This window comes from Poecilia reticulata, chromosome 14 (assembly GCF_904066995.2).
Source record: "Poecilia reticulata chromosome 14, P_reticulata-male-v2, whole genome shotgun sequence".
NCBI lineage: Eukaryota > Metazoa > Chordata > Actinopteri > Cyprinodontiformes > Poeciliidae > Poecilia > Poecilia reticulata.
This window is the reverse complement of record NC_088843.1, coordinates 17,226,478-17,252,704: the sequence shown is the minus strand read 5'-3', so window position 1 is coordinate 17,252,704 and position 26,227 is coordinate 17,226,478. Positions and strand designations below refer to the sequence as shown.

Genomic DNA, 26,227 nt, shown 5'->3' with positions numbered 1-26,227 from the left:
GGAATTGGAAGGCATTTTAAATATCAATAATAATAATAATAATAATAATAATAATAATAATATAAAAAACATAAATTAAATACATTATGATGTTTTTGTAAACAAAATTACCCTTCGAAAAATATTATTCATAAGAATGGAAATTATCAAGCTCCTTCTAATTAATTACTTACTGCAACAGGCTAAGGTTTTTCATCTTAAGTCCAAAATGTATATATTTCCTGTACAGTTTTGATTTAATTGCTGATCTGAGTGTGTTGCTCTTTCAGCAAGTGGTATTTTTTTCTGAGTCTGCATACTACAGTTAACGATTAATCAGTTGGAGGCTATTGCAATCAATCAAATCATAACGATTAATCATTTCATCCCTAATTTCTAATTCACATTAATTCAACAGGCCATCCCGGGAAAAAAAAGCCCCGCAGAAACAGGTTTCTGTCCTACCTGTTTGGCACGTCTATGTTGATGATGCTGGTCTCCAGCAGTTCGCCGTACAGGTCTGTGCATGTAGCCAAAAGCCACCGCTGGTCGTGGGACAGGCAGTATCCCACAAACATCACGTTGTATTTTTGCGACGCTTCACCAAACGTTTCGCCGAGTTCCGTCTGTTTGTCCTTTACCGGCGCCAAGATGAACGGCGGCGTGTAAAGACGCAAACACTCCGGCCTCTGCAAACACGAGGGAGTAAAACACTCTAAATATGAAGACGTGTAACACTGCTAAGTGCTTTTAGTCACTTGAAGTAGACAGATTGGTCTGAGTTTATTCTATGCTGTATTAAAAAAAGGAGCTTAAAAGTTTGGCAGTAAGAGGAAAAGGTCAAATTTGCTGCAAGGAAGGAAGCTGACTTAATCAGATCCCGATCTAAGATCCTCCCTTTGTCTAAACCGGCAACAGAAATCCCATTATGAACGTTTCAGGGAGCTAGCCAAGCAGATAATAACAGAACAAACTCTGGAGGAACAGAGGTTACAAGTTCTTCTGGTTCTACTCCAGTATAAACAAACAGTAAAGACTAACTATATTTTCAGAGATGAGCTGGATACAGATAGATTAACATCCGTCGAACAAAGCCGTTGCCTCCGGGATAATGCTGAGGAAAAACGATGCGTTCATAGCGGCATAAATAACTTTGTGGGGGTTAAAGAGCAACAAGATGGTTACACGTCTCGCTCACCTCTGTGCTCTTTAGCGAGTTGTCGATGGCTAAGCCGGGGCCGAAGCCGGTCAGCGACTTGACATTGGTGGAGGTGGGCAGCGGCCGTCTGCACTGAGCGAAGACGGAGAAGGCTAGAGATTTGAGGTGCTGTGCGTAGATATGTCGGTCTTCTCCTCTGACTTGCTGAAGTAGATACTGACATGGGACGATCTGGAGACAAAAAAAATCCATCAGAGGCCAGAAAGAAACAAAAAAAAACTAACAATCTCAGTGGAATCTAGAGATAACATATATTCTTTAGAAGATTTAGCATGGCTTCCTCCAAATATTACTCAGATTATGTTTATATTTGAATCTAAAGATGCGTTCACATGAGCCCTGCTCAGTCCGCCTTAATCAAACTCCAGTTTGCTTGCAGAGAAAGTTTGGTTAGTTTGTGGAGGTGTGAATTTGCGATCGGGGTCTGATGAGGATCAAAGAAGAGAACTCTGGTCCGCCTAAAAACCTCGGTCTTAGTTCGCTTGAAGTGAACTCTGGTTCAGTTTGAATGCAATGTATAACTGCCAAGTGGACCGGAGACCAATCCAAAAGAAGTAAGTGGACTATTGCGCAGGGTATTCTGGGTTTGGTTGACAATGTAGCATGAAAGCAGACTACATCAGCTCAAAATATTACAAATATTGCAATTTTGGTCCCCAATCGAATGACGTTTACTGAAGTGTTAGGTGTAAAAGCATCTCAATAATTGTGGATTCAATTTAAGTGTTTTGTTTTTTGATGAATTTATGTTGGAGACTGCGTTATCATGCCACCCTAAACAAAATGACTCGCACGGCCCATTAAAAACCAACATAATGCTCAGCCCAGGACGGCAAGCTGCTCGTCAAGTCGCCTCACCTGTACAGAAATTGAGTTGCGGATGTGTGGAGGGAGACACTGAAGCATCTCCAAGTAACAGCGAAGCAAACCCAGCGTCCACACACTGGAGTGCGTAGGCCCGGGCCCCGAGCCGCCGTCGGCAGGCTCCTCGTAGCTGAAGGGGTCTACGATGTAAACGACGATGGCGGGAGGGTAAGTGACAGCGTGGGACTCCCCGTCTGTGGGCACGCCGATTTTCTCCCGCTCCAAAGTGCTAAGGGAGAAAAAAATAAATAAAAATAAAGCTCACTTTCAGTATTAAAATACATTTAATCCATGAGATTAAATAGTGATGTGATTATGAAATTTAAGACCTGTGCATAATGTATTTACATTTTTGTTTTATGAATGTAATACGTTCAAGGCTTTAATTGTAGATAAATGAATGTAATGCTGATGACCTACTGAAGGTGGAGTGCCAGAAAGAGCTGGCGTTTCTTAAAGAGACAGAGCCCCAATTTCAAGCCATTAAATTGCCATGTCAACTTTCTTTTAACTCATGTTTTGAGCATTTATAACTGAGGGCATCATAATTGATTTATTGTGTTACAAATAGGTTACAACATGGCTGGAAAACACCTAATGCTGCCCCTTTAAGGCTTCTTAAGGCTGCGCAGACTCCCTGTGTGACGAACCTTTCAGGAGGCTCCGTGGGTCCCTGGGCCTGGCTGCTGGAGTTATCCCCTGAGGAGGCAGCGTTCTGGGTGCCAGCCTGCTGTCCCACCTGTCCGCTCTGGGACCCCTGGCTGTTCATGTTTCCGAAAGGCGGGAAAGAGTTGGGTTTGCCGGACGGCATGGAGCTGCCAGGCTGGCCTGAAGTCGCTGTGAGGCCATTTGATGATGCTGAGGCGCTTCCAGAGCCACCGTTGCTGCTGCTGTTGGGAACGGAGGAACCTAGCTGGCTGGCTGTGCTGGAGGTGGAGTTAGACTGTTGAGTGGATGACGTCTGATTGGATGAAGAAGAGGCACTAGGCTGTGTGAGGAGTGAACTGTCTAATGTCTGTGAAGCGAGGTAAGGAGCTACAGGGAGAGACGAGAAGACACAGTTGGAACTTCAGGAATGAAACAGAGCACCAAGTGAGGAAATCCATTTATAACAAATATGCAACAAAACATTTTTTTTAATAAAAGTTACAGACTGCAAAGTGCACAGTAGGTTTTGCATTGTAAATATACAACTAGGTAGCAGAACGCTTCCATCTCCTGCTGTCTGACAAAATTAATTCACTCTACAAAAACATCCTCCCGCACTGATCTCACTTTTAAAGCTCTCTGCCTGGCTTCTCTAAAATAAGAGCTAGACAACTAAACCAAGCCGTATTAAAGGTGGAAACCGACAAGAAACAAAAAAAACCTAAATGTTGCATTAAACGCACAGGAATCAGAAAGGCCGCTTTTTGAGAGCAAAAACACCGGAAGCGTGTCCGACGCGTACCGAGGTTGTGTCGGCACACTTGTGCGTAAAGCTTGAGCTTGGTGAATGCGTCGCTGTTGCTGCCGGCAGCCTTATGGAACCAGTCGCTGACGGGCTGATCCATCACGCTTTTGGTTCCGCTGCCGCCGACGACCACTATGCCGTCGGGGTAACTCCTGGAAATCGGCCGGTGCTGGCCCAGACGACAGGACTGATGAAGAAATAAAAAAGGAAAAGAAAGAGAAATTAAATCTTATTTTCAGTAGTGTTACTACCCAGAATTTAGCTTGAAAGCTTGCTGAGCTTCAAATGTAGGTGAGGTTTGCTAACATCTAAAACTTTCAGATCATTCATTTCAACTTATATTCGATGCCTTTAGAGAATTTTATATGACAAAACAACACAGATGTGTAAGAAAAAGCACCTGTTTTTTTTTTTTAATCTGAGAAGTGTGGTGTACAATTGTATTCAAAGCCTTTTACATAGAAAAACAGTTTTGGTTGGTCTGTGTTAGAAAAATTGTCCACCTGAATTAAATAAAGCTAAATTCAGATCAACTTTGTTGGAAGCTAAGAGTGGGTATTTATCGTATCGTGTATCACTTATCATTTATCATGATACGTTTATTATAAAAAGTTTTTTAATTACCTGTTGTCATGATAGATTCTAATTAATGATGTTTAAACCCCTGCACCCCCAAAACCGCCTGTGTTGTTAGCTTTATAATTTTTCACACTGTTACATTTTTTTGAGGTCCATGACCACAATAATAAAAAAAATAAAAAATTACAAACTTGGTTTTCCAGTTCAGGTTTATATTTATACAAAGAAAACTAACGAAACATTTTGCAACAAATAAAAATGACAGCTTTTCTAATTAAAATAATACAAAATAATAATAATATATATATATATATATATATATATATATATATATATATATATATATATATATATACATTTTGTGGCCTTAAATCACGTTGGTAGTGAAAAGTTTTAACACCGCTGAATTAGAGCATCAATAAAAATCAATAAACTTGGAAATATTATGGAACACAGTTACTGTGTGCAGTTTAGTTATATAAATCAGACATATTTATGTGATGGGTGTCATAAAGAAACGTATTATAAATAGGAATGTTTGTTGTCATCCCAATACTACAACAAAATATGGTGATAAAACTTAACATTCACCAATATTGGAGAATGAAAAAAAAAAAAGCTAGAGACTTGGGTAAAGCTTCACTTTCCTTAATGGAATGGTTTAAATCAAAGTATATAAATGTGTTGCTCAGCTCTCCGTCCAATCTGACGATGCATTATGCACCCATTTTTCAGAGAAGAAAGGCCAAGATCCAACTGCATCCTATGTTGTTTTTTTTTTTTAACCATGCATCATTCCCCTTCTAATTCTCAACCGCTTTGTGTTGGCCTATCACATAAAATCCCCATAAAAACACTTTGAAGCTCCAATTAACTGTTAACAGCGGATGCTTTGCACCGCCCCCTTTTTTTTTTTTTACCTCGTAAACGGCTGTGAGGTCTCGGAAGAAGCTTTTGGCACCGCTGAGCATGGCTTCGCTGTCGGGGCAAACCACCAGGTACCCGATGTCCCGCTGGGAGCCGTACGGGTCCAGCAGAAGCTTTTCCCAGTACGGCAAACCGAACGGAGACAGCACCACGAAGTCATACTCGTAGCCCACCAGGAAGGTGGGGATGGGCAGAGGCTCCGGAGACTCATCCGTGCCTGTGGACCAGAGGAAGAATAAATCACTTAAGTGGGAAGGGGCCGGGCGACGCGGATTAAATCTGCAAATTTATTTCCAATTTTAAATCTTCCTTTAAAGAAACCCCCCGGCCCCAAAAAGACATTAAAACTTGACTGGAAACATTTTCAAGTTGTGGCTTTTATCTCAATCATTCCTTCTGTAAGTTGGACGACGGAGTATTAAGGACCAGGATGCAAGACGTTTTCTTTAATTACGAGAATGTAGTCATAATATTAGCAGAATAAGGATGAACTTTACCAGAAGAGTGTCTCAAAATGAAGAGTTCTGGGTAATTGATTTTTTGTTTTTCATGTAAAAGTTCTCATAAAAGTACTGCTTCATTCTCTGAATATTACAACTTTCTATTATTATTTCAACATTATTCTTGTATTACTTGTATTCTAATAATGTCATGACTTGATAGTGAAAAATAAATCTCAATTTCAAACAAGGTGATGAACCTCGATGGTGAATATAAGCAGTGAACTGGTGAAAAAAAAAAAAAAAAAAATGTAGATTTTCCAAAAATCAGATCTTCAAAAACCAACAAGTTGCTTAATTGCCCAGTTCTGATTGAAACTAAAAGATATTAGACAACATGAAGCAGACTGGTCTGCAGCGATCTGACGTCCGACTTTACCATAAGAGCCACGTCCGGCCATCTTGTGGAACTGCTGCCAGGTGAGGGGGCCTTGAACGCCCCACGACCGCACCATCCTCTTCTTCTGAATGACATCCTGGAGAACAGGCTGCAGCGACATCAGCACCCGCAGCACATCCTGAGAGCACAGGGAACTCACGTCCACCGCTGAGGATCATGGGAACAAAAGACAGACTGAGACTGATGAAACCAAGGGAACCCAACGCGCCGCACAGAACTTTATCCTAACGAACAACAAAAGAAATACTTTGTCAACACGACGCCAAGGCAAACCGCCTGGTTGTTTGGTTCCTCCGGGTAAACGTTGCTTACTTTGGAGCTAATAGCGACTGCTGATTGGTTAGTTGCTGACAAACCCCGTGGATTGATTGACTCTCCCAGAATTTCTTTCCGAATACATACTGACATTGTGCTGTGTGATCCCGCTCACCGTTTTGTTTGGCCCAGTGATGAAGGCAGGTGCTCTTCACGAGCGCCTCGTCCACTTTGCCGCCCGACATGTTGTCCATGAACTGCCTGCCGTGCTCCAGAGCCATGTAGCAGTCGTTGCGGTAGTCCCTCTCCTCCACCCGCTGGCAGGGGGCCGCAGGCGTGCTGCTCGACCCCCTCGACGCCGCCTCGTGCTCCATGACCGAAATGGGCGAAAACGGGTTTGTGCACTGATCCTGCAGGAGCACGATGAGCTCGTCGGGAACGCGCTCCCCTCTCCCGACCCCGGTCCTCTCCAGCGACGAGAGCCGGAGCTCCTCGAAGCTCTTCTCTGCCTCCTTGCTGACGTCCGAGCCGCGGCCGATGATGTCCAGCTCGTCCTCCAGGAAGAGGCCCGAGCCGTTCCCGTATCGCCGGTTCACCACAGCGCTGAAGCCGCAGCTGCAGGGGTCTTGGTCCTCGCCGTCGGCACCGCTCAGGTACACGCCCACGTCGGCACCTTTGATGTTCATGTTGCACACGCAGATGCAGCAGCTGTCGAAGTTGCAGTCCTTGAAGAGGTTCATGACCGACTCCGAGAGGATCAGCGTGACGTAGAGGCTGTGCGCTTCGGGGATGGAGGGGACTGTGGCCGGCTCCACCGAGTTCAGCGGCCGGCACGTGGAAGGGGTGGACGCCGGGGAGTACAGGTCCGAGTTCTCGTACTTGAGGGAGCCCTGGACGCTGGAGGGGCCCCGAGGGGTGCGCGGGGTCCGGGGCGTGCGTGGCGTGGGAGCCGAGAAGCGTGGGGTTGCAGGGGAAGGCAGGATGCCGGTGCCACTGTTGCTGGGGGGAGCGCTGTTGGACATAAAGGGGGTGTGGGTCTGAGGGGTGTAGGTCTGGGTGTAGTCCTGGTCCATGGCACTGCCAACACTGGGAATATTACTGAGAGAAGACACAATGAAAGACGGGAGTTAGGACAAGGAAGGGTAAAGACATTTCTCCAAAACCAGAAATATCTTTGCTTTAATTCTTGGTTCTAAAACCACGGCCAAAATTGGCACATTGAGAATTTAGTTACTGTGTTACTGTAATTGGGACCTGGTATCACTTTGTATGTTCACCTCTAACAAAAATATCAGATTTCTGGATGCTCTGACACAGATCAGCCTGAAAAATTGCAGATTATGCTCAATAATCTATTTTCTCAGACCTATTTCAAAATATTTTGTCATATGCAAGCGGCAGGAATTTATTATACAGGACGTGCAGGACTTTTTTTTTTTTTTTTTTGGTAAGGCAACCATTGTATTTTTCTCACTTAACATTTAAATACCTTGCATGTAAGAGAGAACTGGTAATACAGAAGCGACGCTGAGTGATCTGCACTCAGAATTCTTATCTTAACTGCACAAAAACACCAAGAACAGACGAGAGAGAATAAAAAATGGGCAGCAGGAAAACATAAGGAGATAAAAGAGAAAAAAAAAACCTTCAATGAACAACTCGCTAAGTGTCCCTCTGAGGTAAGAGTTTATTTTGGAAGGGGAACTAACTGCAAGGCCTTAGAGAGTCACAAGGGGAGGAGGACAGAGAGAGGGGGAGTACACCATGTTCCTCGCTGCAGGAGGGGAACAACTCCTGGCACAGGCCCATAAATAAGAAGTCCCAGCTACAGCACATTCAGAGTGGCATGGAATGCAGTGTCTTGTGCTACAAATTAAGATCTTTATCTCCCATGCTGAGCTGCGGCCAGACTTATTCGAGACGGAAGACAAAAGTGCCGAGCTGAAAGAGACGGCTGCGTGGTTGGTGTTAGTTCAATATTTGGAGGCACGGCCAACACGGCCTGAATGGCTTTGCTCACTCCGCCGCCATCGCTGAAGCTGCAGGGAGACTAAAACGGCACAGAAAATTAATGTCGTCATTCACAAGTTCTTTGGTTCGCTGATTGGCGCGGTTGAAATTTTAACGGAGGAATCCGGGTCAATAGGAGAAATTCCAGATGGAGCACGAAAGGGAGATGAGAACTGAGCTTTTCGCTGCACATGGTGCATCCTTTGAAAGGATCAAGTGAACACTAAAGGGATGCTGTTATTGCATTTTAGCCAATCAAATGTTTATATTCTTACTGAAAAACTTAATTTTTTTCAGTTTGGTATAAAAAAAGTTTAAAGTGTCACTGACAAGATAATGCCACTCACATCATTTAAAAAGATTAACTACCACTACTGTACTTTCATTCTGCATACACAAAACTTTGTATAATAAGTATTTAATCACTATTATTATTATTAATTTAAAGCTTATGTGTGCACAGAATTTCATCTTTTTAAATCATGTAAGTGGTTTTGTGGTCAGTGACACTAAGTGGATAAATAAAAAATCTGCAGGATGAGCCTATTTTTTTTTTTAATCTGAATTATCTGAATAATCGATAACTAAAATAATCTTCAGTTGTTGCCCGAAAATCTCGTGATAATAGTTGGAATAATCTGTTTTAAATTAAATCAATCTGATCTTGCTGTATGGTTCTGGTGTCTCAATTGGAGCTCTCCCATCTCCCACTGATAATCCAGACCCTCAACTGCTACTGCCATAAGGCGGTCATGCATGGATAATGGAGCTAGCTGCCAAGGTGGTGTCCAGTGGGAAAACAGTTGGTGAGCATGGACAGAAAGAGAGCAGAGGATAAATATACACCTCCAGGCACAAGTAGAAGAAAAAAACAAACAAAAAACAAGGTGGTGATGGTTTTACCCGTCTTTGTTTAGGAAGCCCATCACAGGAACAGTAGTGAGCATCTCCCTGCCCATCGTCCAGCTTGTTCTGTAGATGCAGTCCTCCGGTAGTTTAATGGGAGGGAGACACTGGCTGGGCAACGTCTTCAGGGGGGCAAACATGGAGCAGCCTACAAATGCCTGACACAGCTCAGGTTTGTACACAAACGAGTAATCCTATAAAGAAACAAAAAACGCAGAAGAGTCGCTTAGATTCTTAAATCAAAAACATCTAAACATTTACTTTCAGCTTGCATCAAAGTCAGGAGCTGCCAGCCTGCGCTCACCTTGATCTCAGACGGCTTGGGGCTGCAGAAGCTCTCCTCCACCTCGATCTTGAAGTGGCCCCCCAGCATGGAGGTGCCGTCCAGCGTGGTCATGCCGGGGTTGGGCTCCATGATGTTGTATTCCTTGTTGCACATGTTCATGGGCGAGAAACCCATGATGTGCTGCTCCAGGGAGGGAGGCGTGGGGAACATCTGGTGCAGGTCTGCCGAGCCTGGCGGAGGGAAGAGAACAGGGAGCTATCGGTTTGATGGAGTCTCGCTGCTGAAGTTTTCGTGTCGATCACGCCGCGGAATGTGCAGACAGCAGATTTCCTGCTTTCAAACTGCAAAGCAAACATCTGCAAAGACCCCATTTAGCATAATAACTGCGAGCGTCTGGATGCGTCTGATGGCTCGTCCAACACATTCTCTCAAAGACACTTGCTGATGTCAGCTGTCTCCTTCAGCAGTGAAACGTGGCCATCGCATTGGTTTTGAAAATATGTAAATGTGGCAATGATAATAAAAACCCTGCAACGCAGGATATGACACAGGTAAACTATATAAGTGTAAGATGGATTTCAGGTGATTCTAAACACAGTTAAAGGGGCAGTATTATGGAAAATCTACTTTTATGATCTTCACATCATTTTATGATGTTGTTCTCTCATCATAAAACATACCTGGAGCGTTGTTTAACTGTTAAAAGCATGATGTTTTACGAAGTCCTTGAATCTCCCACGGCAACCATTTAGGGGTGCCTAAACGCTTGTTCTCACAAAGCATTGCCTATTTCCCAAAGCTCCGCCTTCAAGCTGCAGCCCCCAGCCAAGCTTCCCCTGAGTTTCCCCCCCACTCGGCTCCCTCAGACTAGCCAGCAGCAATTAGCAACCACCTGGTGGCTCTGTGCATCTGCTGAGCTCACCAAACCAACTACTGCTCAGTGCAACTCTGGTAGAAACGTTTTTAAAGGCTTAATGGAAAGTCACTGTTGTGACGACTTCCTGAAGGTGGAGTGTCGGAAAGAGCAGGAGCTTCTTAAAGAGACAGAGGCCCAATTTCAAGGCGTTAAATTTCAAAGTCACATTTCTTTCAAGTAATTTTTAATATATACAACTTTTTTTAAAACAGCTGAAGGCAGTGCTATAAAAGGACACACACAGAATACTGCCAAAGAATGGATGGATGGAGTAAGAAAGAAGTGGAAGGACCGGTGGATGGATTGCTGGATGGATGGACGAGTCCGGCCAATAGCATGGATTGAAGAACGGACGGATGAATAAACATCAATGGACAGACAGATGGAAAGACAAATGCGTGGACGGATGGTTTGGACATAAATGCTGACGAGGAAACTGATAGATTGTTAAATAGATGGAAAGACGGATGAACCTCTGAATGAGTAGATGGACAAAAGTGTTGATGGGTGGAGAAATGTTTAGACAGAGGAGTGGATGGAAATACATACTGATGCAAGATACGGGGTCCAACGAGGATGTCTTCGGCTCCTTGTTCCCAAATCTCTCATCAGTTCCATTCACGGGCCGTCTGGTACCAGGCTGCGACAGAAAAGTCAGAATATCAACTCTAAATTTACCCCCCCCCCCCCCCCGTCTAATTTTTCGCACCTGTAGAAGCGAACAAGTGTAACACCTGACAACAGTTCAGATTAACAGAGAGGAAGTGATGAAGAGAAGAGCACAGAATGATGGAAGCGCGCACACACGCACACACACACACACACACACACACACACACACACACACACACACACACACGCACACACGCGCACACACACACACACACGCAGCTGCCAAACTACGCTGCGTAACGAGATGCGCGCCTCAACGTGAAGCGTGAGGCCTCCGCTCACCGTCAGGTCGTCCTCGTCCGAGTTGAAGAGGTTGTCGAGGTCGGTGAAGGAAACCACCAGGTCCGTCACGTGCATAAGGCTGGACGAGGCCATGCGGTTGTGAGCAGCCGCACGTTGCGCATCTGGACACAGGGAGGGACACACAGGCAGGCGTGACGCTATTAATAAAGATTTTATTTGGGCTGAACCTAAAGTTCCCCGTGAGGACGTCAACGCTGCCCGAGAAGCAAGTAAAGCCAAAACATTTTCCCTTTCTGTCAGGAAGGCCTAACGCCTAAACAGCTGGTTGAATATCTTCCTAATTAATTTTTTTAAACACTTACAATGTGACAAACTTGTGATGAAACAAATATTTTAGGACGCTTGTTTGGTGAACACTGAACTGTAGATCTTTAAGGATTCATACTTCTTAAACTGTTCAACCATTTTCACATGTAACACCTAGAAGTTTTCACCTGTAAGGATTCGTGTGACAGGCCGACACAAAGTTGACAGAAAAGTCGCTGTTAATACTTTGTATAACCGCCTTTCATCGCAATGGCAAAAGCAAATGGTGAAGAATTTGACGAATCGTGTTTGGAGATTAAGTCAAATTCAGTTAAATTTATGCATATGCATTTATATATTTAAATCTTGTCACAGATTCTCCATTTGATTTAGGGTGTTTTCACATCTGTTGATTTGCTTTATTTATTTCAAGCAGGTTTTAAAAAAATAGAAAAATAAAATAATTTGTTTGCCACTATATAGTTTTCTCTTTGAAAAGGAGCAGGAAGAAGTGAACACTTATTTAATCCAACCCCTTTTCTCAATTTAATGAACTACATTACCTACTGACTCAGTAATTATCAAACATTTGTACTTAAAACCATGTTATAATATTGATTTGCCTGTTCAATAAAATGTGCTAAAGAGCAAACAAATAAATGATATGATAAATCTTAATTTATCATGCAATTAATTGAATTGTTGGTTATCGTGACAGGCCTAATTGCAACAGTTGTCAAATGTTTAGCTGGTGCTGTTTGCTTTCACGCTGCACTGTGTCAAACGTGCCAAACCTTTTGAAAAACCTGTCCATCCACTTCATGGCTGTGCTGCACTTTGTGTTGCTCTGTCACATTAAATCCTGCTAAAGTTACCATGTTTGTAATTGTACAGCACACTGTGCGACACGTGTTAAATAAAATGTTACGAAACGACTGCTTACCATCTGTTTGACCGGTTCCTCCATCTTCACCCTGAGAGGAGAAAAGAAAACAAAGATTAAATGTTTTAAGAAAACACATGCAGATGAAACTGAAAGTGAAAAAAAAAGAGACACAAGTAAAACAGGCAGGCAACGCTTAAAAGTAGCTAACTAAAGACACACCCCCACCTACACCAATCAATGTGAAAATCTGGAGGGGGGGGGGGGGGGAAGCATCAAATGATGGAGTGGTGAGAGAGAATTGAACTAAAACAGAGCAGCAAAGAGGCTCTGCTTCTTTCCACTGTGGCAAATGGGATTTCCAGCATGGGCCACAGTGAAATCATGATCCAAGGAATGGCTTCTCCATCTCCTGCCCAGACATCAATATCTGGGAGGGCTGGCCTTCTGTGGGAGCGTGTGTTCCTGTGATGGTGTGTGTGTGTGTGTGTGTATGTATGTGTGTATGTGTGTGTGTGTGTGCTGAGCAGAACTAGCTGGGGAACGGGACTGTTGTGTCCTCTTCATTGATTTCATTTTGCTCCGGGCTTTTCTCTGACCAGCGTAGGCTCTAATTTGTCTCTCTTAGAGGCCTGACACACACACACGCGCACACGCACGCACGCACGCACGCACGCACGCACACACGCACGCACGCACACACCAAGGTCACAATCTATCGGCCGCAATGATGCCTTATCGCAATATCAATACGTTTGCCTTGGGTGAAAACACGTTAAAGTCTGGTTTGGACTATTGTAATCTCTCTGATTTCCCTTTTTCCGACTCGTCTAAAGCCGTTTCCGTGCCTGCGTCCTCGGCCTAATTCAACAGGAGCAGCGCTTCTGATGATGCGCCCCGTTGCGGCATGTGTGTGTGTGCGTGTGTCGCATGGCCAACCATGCAATCGGCAGCGCTCCACTCAAAAAAACTGCTTGATCGCTGCTTGACGTTCATGCATGATTCACAAAAAGTCGGTTTAGTATTCTGACAGGAAGTGAAGGTGGGACGTATGCACCGCTTCAAGCCTCTTCCGTCACGACGCAATACAACGGCAGTACTGACATGTCACTTCCAGCACACTGCCAGAGGAAGATTTGAAATTTTATTTATGTCAAATATTTTACAGAGAGCAGGATTGTGAATATATGGAACTTGCAAACCCATCAGAACAAAAGAAGGTCGGTGGACGGACAGCGGACAAAGAAACGGACGATCAAAAGGATGAAAGAGTGGGAGAAGGAGAAAGAGATAGATGGACAGATAAAAAACAGAAGTAGAAACATGAATGAATGAATAATCGAAAGGATAAAAAATTAAACAGAAGGATGGACGGATAAAACGGAAGGAGAGACAGGGGAATAAACGGAAGGAAAGAAGGATGGATAAACAGAGAGAGACAGCTAGGTGACCAAATAAAAGGACGGATGGACAAACATGAGAGCAAGTTAGATGGATGAATCAGAGAAACTGATGAATAGATGGGAAAACGGACAACCTTCTCATTCTCTATTTTCACCTTTCCACATGTTTGCAGATATGGAAATGAATTTAATCAAATTCCAAACGTTCCCAGATTCATCCAGGCTGAATTAGAAACGCAGTGTAAACTCCTAACATGCAGCATTTCAAAAGAAAAGCCGACAAAGACTAGCTTGGGTAAAACTTGGAAAACGACTGCGTGTGTCCGCTTAAATCCGGACATATGTTGGGGATGTAAACACACACCGACTGAATTACTGTCACTCCGCTGAGAGCTGCCTTCATCCCAACACCAAAGCGGTTTTCGCCGTACCGATTGGCCAGTTGGGAGACAAACTGCACACAGGCTGGAAAGTCGGACATATACAGTTGCAGCGGCTTTCCTTCAGTAGGAATACAAGAAGAGATAGGAAAACAGTGGAGGAAACTGAGTATGCAAACTACTAGCTGCTCCGTTGAAGGAAAAAGCAACAACAGGGATTGAGAAATTACTTCCTGTTCGTTTAAAACGTGGCCAGTCAAAGAGAAAGTACGAAGACAGTGACTGCGGCGTTATTTTTAGTGCTGTGCTGCTGAGGATGCCGACGGCCTATTTTCTAGCTCGTCTGCTCCCGGATCTCAAACAAATCAACCCCTCTTGTTCAGTTACATTAACAACTCGCCGCTCTTTAAACACGACGAGATATCCTGGCAAAACGCCGGGAACTAAAGCAAAAAGCTAAAAGAAAGAGAAAAAAAAAAGCTGCGTGTATATTCTTGACACATTCAACGCTGGCTTAGGTTGTGGTGTTCGTATCCCGGCAACATCTGAGCTGATAATATCACACAAAGCATCGTCAGGCGACACAGGTGCACCTTCAACGTGAACACCAGAAAAATACTGACTATTAACAGCTTCTTTTTTTTTTCTTTCTCCTGAGATGAACAACAGCAGCAGCAGCACTAACGAGCACTGGAGTCTCTTCCTGTTACTTCATCTGCTAACATCACCTCACAACCAGAACAAGAAGTGCCGGGGAGTCCGACGTGTTCCTAGGGCCGAGTCTCTGTCTTTGGACTTATTTTCTGTACTTTCTAATAAAAATAAATAAATAAATAAATTAAGAAAAAAGGTCGTCGTGTCTATTTTTTGCGATAAGCCCCTCACGCCTTTTGAGAGCTTGCGTCACTGAGCGCAACCCATTCAAGAGATGCTTTCAAGCACAAAGGAAGTGCAGAGTGTCCAGATCGGACGGTTAATATGAACAGGTCTGCATGTTACATGACGGGTGGGCTTAGGAACATCACAAGAATAATGGCAACACGTTGGATGGTCTTTAAGCAGAAGAGGAAGGAAGGAAAGAAATGGAGCAAAAAAAAAAAAAGATTGTTGTAGGAATTTTTTATATCTAATTATTCTCTGCATTAAAAAGATCTTGAAGAGACACTGTCCTATTTTGCAAGGGACTAATCGATATAGTTGATTTTGATCGACTCCAATTTTCCTACCTTGTGTTTCTTTCCAGGCTCCCGCTCTCCTCCTTTGTCCTTCTTCGTGGAGAAGGTGAACTTAACGTCTCCTTCCTCGAAGGCGTAGGGGTCTTCCTCTGGCTCATGATCTCCGTCGGTGACAGCGGCAGATAGGTACTGATTCCTCCTGGCTCTGTACATCTGAAGCCGGTCCTCGGACACCTTCAGAGGCATTTTAGATGTAGACATCACTCTGAGGAGGGGAAGTGGGGAAACGCGACACAAAGATGGATTAATTCCATTATAATAGCACAGAGCAAAAATGATTCAAAAATTTGCTTTCCAATTTTTGGTTTTCATAAAGCTCGTGTTTGTGTGTGTGTGTGTGTGTATTTCGTCCATCCTTTGAGTTGTGAGTGCTTATTAATCATTGGTACTTGGTGTTTTCAGGGTAAAAAAAAAAGGGGTTTCATGTTTTATAACTTGAGACAAACGGAGCACTGAACATATGGGATTAACAGTCAGGTTCACTAAAGCAAGAGTGAACCGCAACAGCTGAAAAAATGGAACAAACTGAACAGTATGAGACTAACGGGTTTTAAAACACACCAAGACTGAAAGTTTAAAAGCTTAAAAAGAGCTACTATGCAGGCAAAGGTCATTAGATCCTTCCTGTTATCTGCTTGTAGTCTTGTTCATTTCATCAAAACTAGCAAGTATTTCTTACAAAGTCGTGCTTCTTCTGATCTCGCTTTCACCATGAAGAGTGCGACTGTCAGTGCAGCCTGGATGTTTTTAAATGAACAAAAAAATCCAAACTTTTAAAGTTTGGAAGTGTCTGGTTGCCGGTCGACAGCCGATTTTCCTCTAAAACGTAACTCCTAAATCGTCTTAGTTTACGAAGGGCGACTTTTACAGGCGGAGCGGCTCTGTGCGAACAGATGGCACCTCGAAACATATGTCAGCGTCGCTGTCATGTTTGCAGGCAGCAACATAAATGTCAGCGGATGCAAACAGCTCCGACAGCTGCCGCGAGGCCCGACCGATGCGGCGTGTTTGCCGTCAATTACGTCTCTGCGGTATTTCTGAAAACCTGTTCGAACATTTAGTAGCTTGTGGCTTGCCGTAACTGCGGACTACTTGGATGCGAGACATCGGAGGCTGGAGGGGGGGAACGTAAACACGCCGTGTGGCAGGAGAGCGGGGCACTGAGCCGGTGGACGCGCCGTCCCTCCGTTTTACCTGGACCTCGTCTCACTTGACGACATGACTGTCTGGCCCAGATGTAAGGTGGTATGTGCAGTGGCCTGAGCAGGAGATTAGCGGTCATTCAGAGCTGTGGTTGGAAGGATTACAGCTCACTAGAAAAAAGGCTGTCCGAACAGCTGGTCCCTTAGGACTGCACAACTCCACCAACCCAGTAATCCCCCCGCCTGCCCCGCCGTCCCCACCACCTCCAACACACCTGCTGGTGAGCAACGCCGTCTCTGCCGCCTGACAGCCAACAGACAGGAACTCTATCAGCTTCAACTCCGTCCCGATAGCCGGGGTTTATCTTTATCTATACTGATCGTTACTCTTCTTCTCTCAGAGCTTCGGAGTGTGTTTTGTGTGTAGAAATCAATGAGTAGAGCTGTGCCGGCACATTCGTAACGTGTGATGTCACAACGGGGCAAATAGGGAGTGATTAACATGCTAAGGGCGAGGGGAATGTTGACTAAAACTAGGTCTGGGCGACGATGAGGACGGCGGTCCCGCAAACGGTGGGTTGCCGGTTTGATTCCCGCTCTGTCGGCTTCTGTCAATGTGGGCAAGACACTCCGGTTCACATTACTGGTCTTTTAATTTTTGAGACGATCCAGAACTCTTTCACATTTTTAAAAGAATGGGACTTTCTCCATTCAGACAATACAAGAAACTATATTTTTCTACAACTGGACAAAGTTTTTTATTATTCTTTTATTTATCTTAATGTGGTGTTTTCTTAAAGTTCAAGAGGGAAGTGTTCTTTGCTAAATTAAAGTTTATTAGTTTTTGAGAGGGCAAACTTGAATTATTTGGCCATTATTATTATATTTCTTGAAAATGGGGTCAAAACAACATAGTTTATCGTAATCATTTCTTTGGACAATTTATCATCCAGCAAAATATTTTATTCTGACAAGCCCTTTGATATTGTCCACATCTATCACGATTTATATTGTAGGGCTGGACAATAAATCAATAACAATATATGCCGCTGTAAACATGTTATCAATATCAATAGATAGCACATCTGATGCAATAATCAATATTCAATATGTAGAATATTCACTAGTAGCTGCACAGTGGCGGAGTTGGTAGAGCTGTTGCCTTGCAGCACGAAGGTTCTGGGTTCCGGCCTGGGGTCTTTCTGCATAAAGTTTGCATGTTCTCCCTGTGCATGCGTGGGTTTTCTCCGGGTACTCCGGTTTCCTCCCACAGTCCAAAAACATGACTGTTAGGTTAATTGGCCTTTCCAAATTGCCCCTAGGTGTGAGTGTGTGTGTGCATGGTTGTGTGTCCTGTGTGTCTCTGTGTTGCCCTGCGACAGACTGGCGACCTGTCCAGGGTGACCCCGCCTCTCGCCCGGAACGTTAGCTGGAGATGGGCACCAGCAACCCTTCCGATGGAATGGAATATTCACTGAACTCTGATCCAGAACTGCACAGCATTCTGGGGGATGTCGGGAGAGGAAAGCTGCTCAACCTCTCACTGCCAGCTTAAGCAAGGTTGGTGGCATCAACATGGTTACCTAGCAACAACCTGTTTAGTGACTTGCGCAGCAGTAGTTTCATGTTTTGCCCCCGTGCTTCATAACTACTAATAAAAAATAAAAAAAACAGTGGAGTGAAAACAGGAAATGTAACGCCACCAGTTTGGAAGTATTTCAGTCACATTGTTCGGCCCTTAATATTTTGGTACAGATTTATTGACCAGCCCTAACCAAACCCTTAAAAGTTGCCGATTGGGCGTGAAGCTTGAAGCGTTGACACTCACTCTGTAACCGACACCAGGTCCTGTGACGCCGCTGCCTCGTCCCTCAGCTTGTCTCCAGGCAGCGGCGGCGTGGGTAGCTTAGCCTCCTTCCTGCGGGGCAGGTTGAATAACCTCCACGGCGTGTGGCAGCCGTCGTCCTCCAGGTTGACCGCTGAGCCCACGAACACGGTGGGCTCGGGAGGCTCGGAGAAGGCAGAGGTTCCCGGATGAGAGTGGGGGTTGTGGAAGTGATGGCTCAAACCGTGGGGCCCGCCGGGATCCTCGCCGTCGCCCTTTGCAGTGGCCAAGCAGGGCTCTGGGGGGAGCTGGTAGAAGTGTTGGCTGTTGGGGGTGGAGGGGTTCTTTATGACCTCCCCTGACTCCTCGCCGCGCTCGCTGGGGCGGGGGCTAAGTGGCGGAGGAGGCGGCGAGTTGGATTGTTCCGAGGGCCCAGCGCCGATCGCTGCACCGTGGAGCTGGGGGGGTTTGGGGAGGGCGATGACGTCTGCAGATCGAAATCGTCCGCTGTCCTGAGCCCTCATGGCCAGCCTCTGGCCTACTGCCGCTTCAGTCTCTATGGACGTTTCGTCGCTGGCCAAGCTGCGGTGATGGAACGGCATTTGGGGTCTCTTCTGCTGCTTCTCTGGCTTCTCTCCTCCAGTTTTGTGCTTGGTCGGAGGCTGGGAGGGCTGACCCGTCGACTGGGTTTGGCCCGGAGTGCTGCCTGTTCGCTGCTTTCCTGATTTGTGTCTGCAGTGAAGAAAACAAAAACAAGTGACGACGTGCACAAGTACATGATAAGCAGAGTTTTTCATTAGCCTAGAATACTTTTTTTTTTTGCCATCTCCATAATTTTTTGTTCTGAAACAATGAATCGTGATTAATCAGATTAATCATCAACTAATTTAGTAATCAATTAGACAGTCTCAAAAGAAAGACATTTAAGATAAAAAGACCCTACGTATGTTTTTGCCAAAACTCAAGTGGCATAGATTGAGTTCACCCAGTTCAGATTCATTAAAAGAATGCTGTGTTATTGTGTTTATTTTCTTATTTAAAAAGGGAATTGGTTTGTTTATATTCATGTTTCAATATATCACTAATATTGTACAAAAAGGCTCAAGTGATTAAATGAAAAATCTGTAGCATCTTTATCCGATCGATCGTCAGGAAGTACAAATGACTTACCTGGAGCAGCTGCAGTAGGACCTCTGTGAAGGCACCACAAAGTCCCAGGCTCCTACCTTCTCCACCTCCTCTTCCTCACAGATACCGTTGGACGCAGTTGGAAACTTCCGCCTAAAGGTAAAGGTGTGAGAAACAAACACATCTAAACCAAATTCCAAAGTAATTTGTTATTGCACTGCGAGGAGGAAGAATCTGTTTTTACGCAGCTCGTTACGCACGCCTAAAATAATAAGGATCAAAAAATGTGAGTCTTTGGTTGGTTTTCTGCGGTATGTAATCCCGCTTGATGAAAGCTTTGTTGTGTGGCTGCATCACCGTCCCCCCCGGAGCCACAATATTTTGGCTGACAGGCCAAAAGCTAAATTTAGCTGGCAGTCTGTGCCTGGTCAAGGGGTAACAGAACCCAGGATGAGCCCAATGTGTCAGAGTCACTGAAGCTGAATTATACAAAACCCAGAGTTGTTTTTCTTTTAATTATCTATCATCAAAGACACAAACCCAGAACTCCACATATGTTCCCAAGGCATCGCAAAACAAACAAAGCACTGGATTTACGTGGATCTCGTTGCCCCTGCTTCGGAATTTAACAGAAAACGTTTCGAGTCGGCTCTGGGAAGAGAAAGTTAATGAGACGTTGGGGTTTGCGGAGAACCCGGGCAGCGCTAGGAGATTATCCATAATCTCCACTGCTATCCAAAACGCCTTAAAAGCAGAAACATTGTGAACCTTTCACAGCAGATTCTCTTGATCAAGCACAGAGAGAGAGCCGGGAATCGTTTCAGAATGCCTATAATTAAGCTAAACGCAAACGAGCAAAAAGCAGCTCTGGTTGCTGGCTGCCTTGGTTGAATGCTTGCCTCCTCCATTTCCATAAACCCAAATCCTTTTAGAAGAAAAAATTTTTTCGGGCTGAAATAATTAATTGGTTAATTGTGATTAATTGAAATAACTGATTAATCGCGATTAATCAATGAACTGAAATAATCGTCAACTAATTTTGGAATCAGTTAATCGTTAACTGGAGTACATCTCAAGGAACGCCATTTGCTCAAAGGACAACATAATCAGAAGTAATTGAGCCAAAACTGTACAAGAAAATGTGCATTTAAGAAATATAAATATGTATCTGTACATATGTTTTACCAAGAACTCAAATGGCGTAGTTTATCTACACGTGGTTTGAATTATGTAAAGCAAATCTCGTATTAAAAGGCCTTTTTGCTGTCCAATTATTAATCTAAAAAAATGAATCACCAAATCTGCCCTATTGATGCCAAGTCGAGCAGAAAGGGCTGAGCTTTTCACATGTTGATGTTAGAAGGATTTTTCTAGCTGCAGACACATCCTTTGCTACAAACGATGCAGTGTTGACAAAAAGAATGCTGTGATTGCACTTCAGGCAATAAAAGGTTTGTTTTCTTATTTGTTAGCATTTTTCTGATAATGTATACAGTAACATTAAGTGGTTAAACAATAAAATAATAATAGTTAGTTGTAGCCCAAGAATTTTTTGCAGATAACAAAATCCAATCTCTATGTTTTTTTTATTTCAGTCTGGTAAAGCGGTGTGTTACTCACTTGTTCTGCGCTCTGTTGATATTGCACTCTTGCCAGACACGCTCCACCACCTGACGGGCCAGCCTGCGTGGAATCTTCCCTCCATGGTGACTTGTTCTGTCCACGCTGAATGCGTCAGATGATGATGGCATCTTGACCCACTTCTGGGCCGACTGAGAATCCACTGGAGAGAGGAAGATTGGGGTTGACAGACCGAAAAAACCTCCCCCCAAAAATTCAAAATAAAAAAATCTGCAGCGAAGAGAGACACGACTAGCTTTCTTTTCCTAAATTTCTCACCTGTGTGCGCCTCCTCGGGTGACGTGGGAGGGGTGAGGGTCACCAATGACATGGCAGGCTCTCGCTGGGAAGCAGGCACTTGGTGACCACCCGGGTAGACGGCAGTGCAGTGAGAGGACCCCACAGGGGCCATGACGGGGATATCTGACTGGGGTACAAGCACCAGGCAGGCTGGGTAGACCATACGCACCCCACCTACACCAACAAAAAAAAACCAAATCTGATGCTTAACAACAAAACAAAATGCAAAAATGACCGAGTCGGTTATTAAAACGTAAAAACTGACCAACGAGGACCTCTACAGAGGCCAGAGAATCATCCTCCCAGTCCATGTCCTCAGGCTTGTCCTCTGAAGAGCCCTCCTTGTTACTGCGACTGATGGGATAAAACTGGTTCCACTCCTCGATCAGCTTCTGTGTGGGGGGGTCTGACATCTTAAACGACTGGCCAGTCAGTGTTGCCTTCAGGCCGAACGGACTCAGGATGACTAGTGGGGAGGAAAAAAAGAGAGAGAGAGAAAAAGAAATGAATATCCTCAGCAGCTTTCTTGTCTCTCTTCACCCGCCATAGGTTTTCTAGATTTGGATCACTTCTCACTCCAAATCTACAATTTTAATGTTTTTTTTTTTTTTTTTTTTTTTACAACAACACAGCAATCAATTTCAAAATAAATTCCCTCCATTTTTAGGTTTTGGAATATTTTGATCTCTGCTGTCCCACCAATTTGATTTCTCTGATTGTACTTGGTCATGTTATAAGTAAAGTTTCGTCTTTTTTTTTTTTAGCTGCTACAGAAAGGTGACTCACTGCAGAAAACATGCAGTAGATGCAACATAGGAGTGGGGGAAACAAAGAAAAAAAACAATCACTCTGCATACAGAGCACACCAACATCCATCAGCCAATGCAAATTGTTCCATTAAACACAATGCATAATGCATACATGTGAGCACAGAAACCATCAGCGCTTCAGCTGGCGACACACACACACACAAACACAAACACACACACACGAATACATACACACACATGGGGTTTCATCTTTCACTGCGTAGAAAATGCACTGAAATGTGGAGAAGGGGGCATAATGGCTCAGCGGACGGACTGACTGGGTGGGTGTGAGGGCGAGCATTTGTTAATGTCCCCCTCTTCTCTGCCTTTCTGGTATGTCATTACTAGACTGGATGGGATCTGTTCCCAGGTATTGATCCAGGGGCAGGACTGAAGGGAAAAAAAAAAAAAAAAAAACAAGGCAGGTGGGAGCATGGAGCAGAAATAGGCAGGAGGCACTTACCTTGGTGACTAAACCGGTTTCTCAGGAAACTTTTCATCTTTTAAATTTTTTTTTTTTTTTAACTTTTTTTAATCTTCTTCTGAGCTTCCTCACCAATTAGTAGGGATGCAATTAGACATTGATGCAAGAGATGCGCGTGGGGACATTTGGGATATAATGTGCATTGTTGTTCGCTTCTCAAACAACAATCAGTGTGACCGCCTGGGACTCATCATCATAGATCAATCACTGATTAATCTATGAGCGACTAACACACCAAGTGACTTGACGCTATGGATTATATTTTGCCTTAAACTCAGCAGTGGCACACAGAAAAGCAAATATGTTTGCTCGAAATGACTTGGTTTTGATTATTGTTATCCGTGTCAATTTTTAATATTTTTTTTATTTATTCTTTATTTACCATTAACTTAGCCATAAATGTCGTTATCTTAAATTTGGGAATTCTAAAAGGTTGCCAACGTCTCTCACGTGTCATAAGAGACCGAGATTAAAACTTTAAAAAATGTAAATCAGAACAACTTCGCCGTACTCCGAACAGATTTCCTTTTAAGAGCTAAAAGTTTAACAAGAACTTTTTCTAACTTTCAACACGTTGCTGATCCTGGACAGAGCTGAATCTTTTTTCTGCTATACGTAGCAGCATTCAAATCAAGAGTTATGTCGTCATACGTCAGCGCTATCTGGAAGAGATGAAAAAGCATTTGATTTTTGTGTTTCCATCAGTTATCGGTCTGGGTGAAAATTTGGTCAATGAATGCCTTCTCAGTGCATCTCCTTTATAATTACTGCTTGTTTTTGGAAAACCAAAGCACAGTTTGGGAAATGATAGTTTTTTTTTCCCCCTCTCCCACTCGTCTCCCCATCTGCTTCTTTCCCTCTCTTTCACTGCCTGTGAGTCTATCCTGGGGTTCCCTGAAGACATGTCAAATGCGCTCAGATCAGTGTGATGGGCTGAGAGTTCATTACATTCACTCTGCGCCCTTTTATGAGGTCACATCCTGGAGAGGTCCGTATGCAGGGGCGCTCTGCCGCACAGTAAACCAAGCGTGGCGGAGGTGAGGAGGAGTAGCGAAAGGGGGAGGTATGAGGTGTTGATGGATGAAAAGGAGCTGGATGTCCGCCCTTCCTCAACGCTACACTTGGTTAGCCAGAAGGAGACACACTGCGGCAGGGAAAAGCCTCACCTGTACGCGCGCACGCACGCACGCACGAGCACACACACAATAGCCACAGCAGACCTGTTTCATTTGGGCGTATCAGTGTTCGAGCATTACAACTATGTTCTAATAAATATATAACCAGACGCAAAGAGAAATGATATTTAGAACAAAAGAAATGTTAGATTTTATTTAAATTGGCAGCATTATGTGTTTTCTATTCACACAGTGCCATTTTATTGCATAATCAAATAACTATATAAACTTCAGTTGTTATAAAAAAAATTCCATATACATCAAATATGACTTAAAAGAATTTTGACTTTGTAATTTAATGATTTGAAATTGGGGCCGTCTCTTTAAGAACTCCTGTTCTTTCTGAAACTCCGCCCCCAGGAAGTCATCACAACATCGCTCCTCTACTAACAGTTCAACAACATTTTTGCCAGCACTGCACTGAGAAGGAGCTTATTTAGTAAGATCAGCAGATGCGCAGTTCCACTTGGGGTTTGCTAATTGCAGCTGGCTAGTCTGAAGGAGCTGAGCAGGGAAGAGCTGCTCTGTTAGGTAGAAGCTCAGAAGCTTGGAGCTGCACCTTGAAGGTGGAGCTAGGTACAACCAAGAGTTTTGAACAGCTGAATGGTTGCCGCGGGAGATATAAAGATATGCAGATATACAAACATGCATGAAAGAACCAAGGTTTTATGTTTTGTGATGAAGGAATAACATTATCACATGATTTAAAGATAAAAGAAAATAAATTTTAAAAAATCTATTTTACATAACGCCGCTCCTTTCAAACATGGAGGACGGGGCGTCTTCATTCGATAAATTCAAGGAGTCATTCACTGCTGTGACTCAGGAGAAATACAATTATCTTAAAAGAGTAACTAAACCCATTACTTTCCCAGTAGGAACTCAAGTGTCAAGTTACAATAGTCATTTCATTTTAATCTGAGGCAGTAGTCTTTAACTGAGGGGTTTTATCACCTCGCCTCAGGAGGGCTGGAAACACAGTGGAGGGGGTTTGGCTGTAGAGGAGCCAATACAGTGAGCTGAGGAAGTGATCCGTATTATTACCCTTACAGAAAGACAGCTGAATAACCAAATCTGGAAATTTCCATGGTGATTTGTCTCATCCAGGTTATTTATTCATCATGTACAAGTGGGAATATAAAATAAATAAATAAATAAATAAATCTTACAGAACCTCAATATCTAAACTTCCGGACATTATCTCTTTTTGACGTGGCTTCTTAGAGGAAGCGCAGAGATGGAAGAAGTCATTTAGAGAGAAATCTTTTTCCTATGGCAGGTCAGGTCACGTTTGATCTTAGGCTGTGAGAGAGGAAGGTTTTCAGCAGGTAATAGGAAGGTTGAACATCTATGTTTTATCCTTCAGGAATTTCAACCTGTCTATCATGAAGCATGTAGCGTGTTAAGGTAATGACTATATATATATATATATATATATATATATATATATATATATATATATATATATATATACACACACACACACACACACACACACACACACACAAAGAGAGTGCTATTTTTGTATCCCTAACTATGGTTTGTCTTTAAAAACCTGCCAGTTCCAATTTTAGCCGATAGAGATTTTATTTTATTTATTTTTTTTGTCTGAAAAGTCATTATAAAAATGAAGGAAATTGGGGAGGGTAAAAAATATTAATTTACAACTGGAAAAGAAGAGGACAAAGGGTTGGGTGTAGAGGTGTGCCGATCGATCGGTCACCGATCATAATCGGCCGTTTTTCATGAAAAAGTGCATGATCGGCGATCATTGGCTCTTGTTGCTGATACCGATCACCTGCATTCCATTTCGCAGCCTGCCTGTGCAGCTGGTCTCCTCTTTCCTTCACACTGCGCAAACGTGCAGCAACAAATCCTAAGCAATGTGGAACTATAATGCACTGAGTGAATGGGTAAGTTTGCGTGTTGCAGCGGAAAATTGAAGCATGTCAAAATGCATCAACACAACGAAGCTAATATGACATAAAAACAATACCATACTTGACAGAGTTTGGCTACATCGAGGCTCATTGCAGTAAAAAAGACATATGGAGGATCAGATAGCAGGTAAAGCAGCGCACAGCTACAAACACTCACCCGGATTAGCATGACGGTCAGAAAGCTAAACAAATAACCCGCAAAATTATTTAAGTCTTCGAGCTGCGATGTAAGACGCTGGTTCTGATCTCGCTGTTGAACCGCTACTCGCTACAGGTAGTAATATTTCAGACGGAGCGCGATTCTGCTCCACCTGGTAGTGACTCTCACACCGAACCTCTGTTTAAAGCTAGCATCTAACCTAAAAAAAATACATTTTACATACGTATT

At 43.7% G+C, this 26,227-nt stretch overlaps 1 protein-coding gene across 1 annotated transcript in view; it reads right to left on the bottom strand.

Moving 5' to 3' along the window:
• Positions 1-26,227, bottom strand: part of med13a (mediator complex subunit 13a) — a 94,625-nt gene that overhangs the window by 9,844 nt on the left and 58,554 nt on the right. The window contains exons 5-23 of the mRNA XM_008428196.3: positions 21,697-21,897; positions 21,411-21,605; positions 21,132-21,294; positions 19,554-19,664; positions 18,387-19,115; positions 15,408-15,621; positions 12,459-12,489; positions 11,249-11,370; positions 10,844-10,934; positions 9,397-9,608; positions 9,090-9,286; positions 6,352-7,274; positions 5,901-6,068; positions 5,015-5,238; positions 3,513-3,702; positions 2,713-3,097; positions 2,057-2,291; positions 1,178-1,369; positions 445-668 (exon numbers count right to left, since the gene is read on the bottom strand). Of these exons, the coding sequence (XP_008426418.1) occupies positions 445-668; positions 1,178-1,369; positions 2,057-2,291; positions 2,713-3,097; positions 3,513-3,702; positions 5,015-5,238; positions 5,901-6,068; positions 6,352-7,274; positions 9,090-9,286; positions 9,397-9,608; positions 10,844-10,934; positions 11,249-11,370; positions 12,459-12,489; positions 15,408-15,621; positions 18,387-19,115; positions 19,554-19,664; positions 21,132-21,294; positions 21,411-21,605; positions 21,697-21,897 (4,807 nt within the window). The remainder of the gene's footprint in view (positions 1-444; positions 669-1,177; positions 1,370-2,056; positions 2,292-2,712; positions 3,098-3,512; positions 3,703-5,014; positions 5,239-5,900; positions 6,069-6,351; positions 7,275-9,089; positions 9,287-9,396; positions 9,609-10,843; positions 10,935-11,248; positions 11,371-12,458; positions 12,490-15,407; positions 15,622-18,386; positions 19,116-19,553; positions 19,665-21,131; positions 21,295-21,410; positions 21,606-21,696; positions 21,898-26,227) is intronic.